Below are 5,914 nucleotides of genomic sequence, written 5' to 3'. Positions count from 1 at the left end.
TGCCGCAAACAAGCTTAAAAAATAAGCCATATCCATATCATTGAGTAAATCATACAGTTAAGAAATGTTGACCCAAGTCTAGCTGAAATGTCTATCAACCGAAAAAACTAACTACTCTACAAAACTGTGATAAAGGACCAAGCTATTTTATAGCACAAACCATGTATGAATCCAAGGGCGCATGCCAACAACACTACAACAGTGGCATCAGTTATGCCCCAAAACGTGTGCCTATACCCCACCCCCCACCCCCCCACACACAATTATGCTGATGGTGGGTCTTTAACATGGTACATGTATGCAAAACTCAAGCACAGCTCGCGGTCACGCCGATCACCCCAACCACCCCATCCTTTGAAACCAGCCTGATACCCCTCTTGCCTCTGGATGATGCGCACTGGCCAATCAGCTTTGATGTTAGGGACTTTGTCGATCTCCTCTAATTCCACAGCTCCTGAACCATTATCCACACAGACATTGCTCGAACCTTGGCCTTGGTGCAGGCCGCATTTGCCAAAATGTGCAGCACTTCTCCTAGGCCCCCTGAGACTGTAAACAGGAGCTCCAAACGATGGGTACACAGTTGCCCACATGGTTATATCCCAATTGTACTCATCAAATGTGCAGAACTGCTTAGCCTTGGCATGAATCTTCCTCCACACTGTTCTATTGAAGGCGTAGCCAATGTTACCCATCTTCTCGGCAACCAAGCTCTCCCAACCTTCGCCTTTCGCCTTGACATCTGACGGCGCCAAATTGACAGCATAGCACCCGGGACACTTTTTCGGTTTCAAATCCACAAGCAGCTGTGCGTTCCGGTACGCATTAGGGAAGATGTAGTGGTCCTCCTCTATGAAGAGAATGTGGCCATCGAAGTCCATGGTCTCCTCCAGCCCATCCCACACGGTGTTCATCATCCACCACCAGTGGTGCTTGAGAGACACGATCCTCGGAGACCTGTGGTTGCCGTACTGGTCCGGGTCGCCCTGGCACCCCTTCTCCTTGGCCTTGTCCTTGCTCTGGCAGTCCCCAGGGGTGACGCCGGGGAAGGCATCTGGGAAGAGGTGCGGCGAGTAGGGCGCGAAGATCTGCTTCACCTGGCAGAAATCGATGCCCTGCACGATCTTGTCCATCTCCGGGAAGTAGCCGTCGTGGCTGACGATGAGCAGCGCCTCCCCGATGCCCTCGACGCGGGAGAGGCTGTCGACGACGAGGCGAAGGTAGCGGGGTCGGTTGTGCACGTAGAGCACGATCTTGAGGTGGCCATCGGGGAGGGCCGGGAAGCGGCCGGTGTTGCGGGGCGGCAGCGCGTTGCGCGCGGAGAGCGAGAGGGAGAGCGGGCTCTGGCGCGGCAGCCGCGGCGTGAAGTCCGGGTCGAGCAGGATCTTGCGCTGCGCCACGCTGTGGTTGGCCTTGGCGTGGGAGGAGCCGAGCCGGCGCGTGGACGCCGGGAGGCCGCCGCGGCTGCTTGTGCGGAGGAGCTCGGTGACGGCGAAGACGGCGACCAAGATGACGAGCAGGAGGGGCGCGGTGCGGGAGCGGAGGCGGGCACGGTGGTGGTGGGACGAGGAGGAGGAGGAGGAGGAGGAGGAGGCGGGCATGGCGGCGCCTCCGAGATCCTAACCGGCGGGCGCGGTGGGATAGCCGGATCTCGCGCCGGCCGGTGGAGGAGTTTGTTGGCTGCTGGGTAGTGGAGCCTAGCTAGAGTCTTGAGAAGACCGCGTCGGCGTCGCGATGGGGCGGAGCTGCGAGAAGCAAAAGCAAGAGACTTTTCTTGGCGTGCTGTCGGCTTCGCTCGATTGCAGCGGAGTACACTAGTTTGTTTGGTGTTCTGCTTTAACGGATTTCCGTGTTCAATGTTTCCCACTCTTTATTATACTTTCTACTGAAAATTAGTATTTTCTTTAAATTACTACTGCAGATTATTATGCCCTACAGGCTACAACTCAGAGTCTCAAAGGAAAATTTGCACTTACTGTGTGAACTGATTAAATACGTTATCACTCCATCCCTCTGGTCACGAACAACTGATGTTTTATAGTTGTCATCAGCAGTGGAGTTAGAAATTCAAAATTATCTTATTAAAGGACAATAGTGTTGATGTTTTACTAAAAAGTTGATGTATAATGACCATTCATATTCCTATTAAATAATGAGACAACTACCCTTTTTTTCAAAAGCCTAATAGGGGTGGATCTAGCGGTGGGTGGGCGGGGCTCAAGTCCCCCTACCGCCGTTTGGACAATGAAACCCCCTTAGCTTCTTCATGATTTTTTAGAAAGCAGAAAGAAGAAGAGAAGGGAGGAAAAGAAGGGGGAGAAGAACGAACCCCTCCTAAGCTCACGGACTACATCCACCGTTGAAACTAGTGAGCGAAAATATTACGATTAATACACTTGTTCAGCCGATTATTGTGAAGAATTTTCTTTCGAGGCCATAGACAAACGACAGGTCATGTCGGAATTGGTGGACGAGTCTCAACCTCAAAAGATCGATCACTCTATTGTGTAAACTACCTAACATGGCTTCGTATTTTGCAGGGGAGGGTGGGGTGGAAGGGGACTCCTATGCATTTACCGAAAGGTTGATAAGCATTTGACATTAAAACCTAACATAGCCCATCCTGTCATCTTCAACCTCCCCTTGGCTTCGTCCTCCTGTTGCCGCGCGCCGCTCCTCCACCCCATCGGCCACCGGCTCCTACCTCTCTCGGGTGTTGCTCCCCCACCCCGCTAGCCTACTCCGTCTTCGACGGTGGCTATTGTTGACGCTCACTATTGATACATTTTTATCCTGTTTATCTTCAATAATGACATAAATTTAATACCTAAACTATTAATTACACCTACTAAATCGGTCATTTTCACATATGCAACATTTTTTGGAGGATATTCTATTTTTTCAGTGAATTGGACCTAAAAGTATATTTTTGAATAAAGCACTGAACAAGCATCAAACCAGACGAAGACGGAGGCCAACATGCCCAGGAAGGGTCTAATCTAGGCCAATCGGCCTAGGGTCTTCTGGAGCCTTCTGACGTCCATCTTTAGCAAGCAATCCTCCGAGATGACTTAAGTGCTAAGTTTGTGAAGATATGGCAAGGATCACCTCCGGATCAAAGAGAAATCAAAGAAGATCAAGCGGAGATTTGAAAAGTCATTGAAGATCAATCTCATCCTGAATCAACCGATGTGCTAGACCTACATGCAAGTGAAAATAAGACTTTAAAGCACCAGAGGAGACTTGGAGATGAAGCAGGACGCGAGGGTTTCCTTCGCCCCCTCACCTTCCAATTTTTGCCACGTGCTCTCTAGACTATAAATACCCCAAAAAATCCATCGAGCACCATATCCAAGACAACATACTCAATGTGAAGCAGCAGAGAAGTAGAAGGAGCTTGAGGGACACCTCTCCGGAGAGCCGAGGATCGTGCAGTTGTCGGAGGCTAGCGTAGGCAAATCTCTGCCAGCGTGATCACCTTGCGAGGAAGATCATGCTGGAGTTCTGGAGGTAATAGTCATCAAGATCAAGGTAGTATCCCGGTGGTGATCTTGTAATGTACAATCATTCATGGTGAAGCAATAGATGTGTTCATATTCTTAGCAATCTAAGTATCTCCTTTGATAGTTTTATGCTTTATCGGGTTTACTTGCTTTTCAATCTATGAATCGATTGATAGATTGCCTAGGTTGTTCTTGTGGTCGTGGTGACCAGATTTGCATGATTGGTCTATCGATGAGTATGACATGTTCTTAAATCATGCCCTTAACCTGCTTGCGCTGATAGAGGTGATCGTGATAGGATCTTTCTTATCTAAGGTGGGGGGTTTCGGGATCCGGACCGGAGGTGTAGATTTGAAGATGCTTTTTACTAAGATCTTATATGTGTTGCTTTGCTATCTATGCTCAGAATTATAACATATGCATAGTCTAGGTTGCTCTAGATTGGTTACGTTTGCTCTATCTATTATCTGTTTATGCATGCTTAGTAGATTGTATCTAAATCTCTCATAAACATCAAGTTAATACTAACAATACTAGTTGAAATAGATCTTGTGCTATAAGTTCCACGGATTGATAAATCTTGGGGGAATACTCTGAGGGAAGAGCTACAATTGATCCGTACGCTTGCAGTTCATAAATTGGCGTGCTAACAACCGTCAACAGCTATTCGCCTCCACCAGTACTGATCGACCCGAATCCGCCACCTCGGCTGCCCCGGTCGGCAGCATCCACGCCACTCCCGCGCCCACCTCCTCTCCGGCGTTGCTCCGCCCCTGCCGCCGACCCTACCCACCGGGTATCTAGCCCCACCTGGCAGAGCGCCACCTCACCTCCGCCGTCGGCCGAACCGTCGCCGCCGCCAGGCCTACCGCTCCCCACGACCTTCTCCTCTATGTCCGGTGGACATTGGAGTCCTGCCCCTAGAAACCCAAAACCCTAATTACCGACGCCTCAACCACCACCCACGGCCGGCGGCAACCTCGCTGCCGAGCCATCCGCCCATCACCCACCTGCCAGCCAGCTTTCCTACCCACGACCCTCGGCGGCGGTGGAATCATGCTAGGGTTGGAGCTCGGGTGAGAGGAGGAGAAGGAAGATTTGCGCCGTTGATTGTAATGTTTTCATGAATCTTAAAAGCGGAGGGTGAAGAGGTTATCCACCTTCCGGAAGATATAGGAAAAAGCACCTCAGCGGTCAGCCCATGCATGGCTTTGCATCATCGGCCTCGGCAGATCGGGCCTTATGACGGCCACGCACAACACAGCCCACGGTCCAGCGCGTCGTCCGTGTTTGGGCTGGCTGCGGTGGGTCCAGCACGTCGTCGACTTGCTTGGGCTTGGCTGCTGGTGCGGTTCGGTCGTGCCGTGCGGCCGCCGGTGGCGAGTGGCGACCAGGCGACGGCATTGCGCGCGTGCCGGCTCGTTCGGGTGCTCTCCCACTCTCGGCGCACCTTTCCTACGACTACGAGTTCTATCGTTCCTCCCGGGGGTCGTGAACGTGACGCCGGATCCGCTTGCTTTGCTGGCGAGGAGCCTTGGATTGGACGTGGTAGCTCGAATCATGAATCCCCATTGCTCCTTCACAGAATCACAGTTCCATTGGTTGCCCGTTCGACTGCTCCCAACTCCCAAGCCTGTCCGGGCCATTTATCAGAGTTGCTTTTGCTTTTGCTTTTTCCCCGTCCAGGGGAAATGGCCACGACAGGTCACAGGTATCGACTATTCGACTGACTAACGGACCCTCCAGCGTGTAATAATCTTTTCGTCTCTGATCCCGTTCTATATCTTCTACGTGCACGTGCACGATCTCTGATTAGCCAGGGTGCCTTGACGAGGAGATGTCTCTGTCAAATGCGCTCAGCATCGTTGAGGGATCGATCACTGTTGATGCAAATGCAAGGAACGATGACGGAGATGGAGGAACCGACGGAGCACCTAAAAAAAGGAAGAACGGAGAGAGAACCTGAACAAAAGCCAAAGGGGTGGGTTGGTTAAACGACAAATGGAAACAGCCTGCAGTAAAATAACCTTGGTCGTCCAATTAAGGAGCACGCTCATGGGCAGCCTGTGGTGAGTGTTGACCCTGCCCGCACCAAACCAGAGTAGATCTCCATCACGACGCTGGCATCCCAGATCTGAACAAAACGGAGAGGGTTGCATTTACTTTCTCATCTGCCGTCTCTGCATCTACGCACTGTCACCTTTTGGAAGCAAGGGAGCAAAAACACAGGATGGAAAAAACCCCACTAAAAAACTAAAATGATAATTAAAATTATATCCCTATGATTACCTACCCAGTAAAAAATTGGGAGATCCCAGAGGGATTGGTGTTTCCAATTAAGCCTGAACAAACCTCATCAAGGGGCCAACCTTCCCGGGTCATTTGGCTTATCAGTAGGCCTCATTCACAAA

General features: G+C 51.0%; 1 protein-coding gene across 1 annotated transcript; it reads right to left on the bottom strand.

The window, feature by feature from the left end:
• LOC101755999 (alpha-1,6-mannosyl-glycoprotein 2-beta-N-acetylglucosaminyltransferase) lies at positions 1–1,806 on the bottom strand. Its single transcript, XM_004954179.3, has one exon. It carries the CDS (start codon positions 1,599–1,601, stop codon positions 264–266), a length of 1,338 nt encoding a protein of 445 aa, XP_004954236.1. The 5' UTR covers positions 1,602–1,806; the 3' UTR covers positions 1–263.
• Positions 1,807–5,914: the final 4,108 nt, after the last annotated feature.

The sequence above is a fragment of the Setaria italica genome, chromosome I, assembly GCF_000263155.2.
Source record: "Setaria italica strain Yugu1 chromosome I, Setaria_italica_v2.0, whole genome shotgun sequence".
Lineage (NCBI taxonomy): Eukaryota > Viridiplantae > Streptophyta > Magnoliopsida > Poales > Poaceae > Setaria > Setaria italica.
This window is presented reverse-complemented; position numbering and strand designations above follow the sequence as displayed.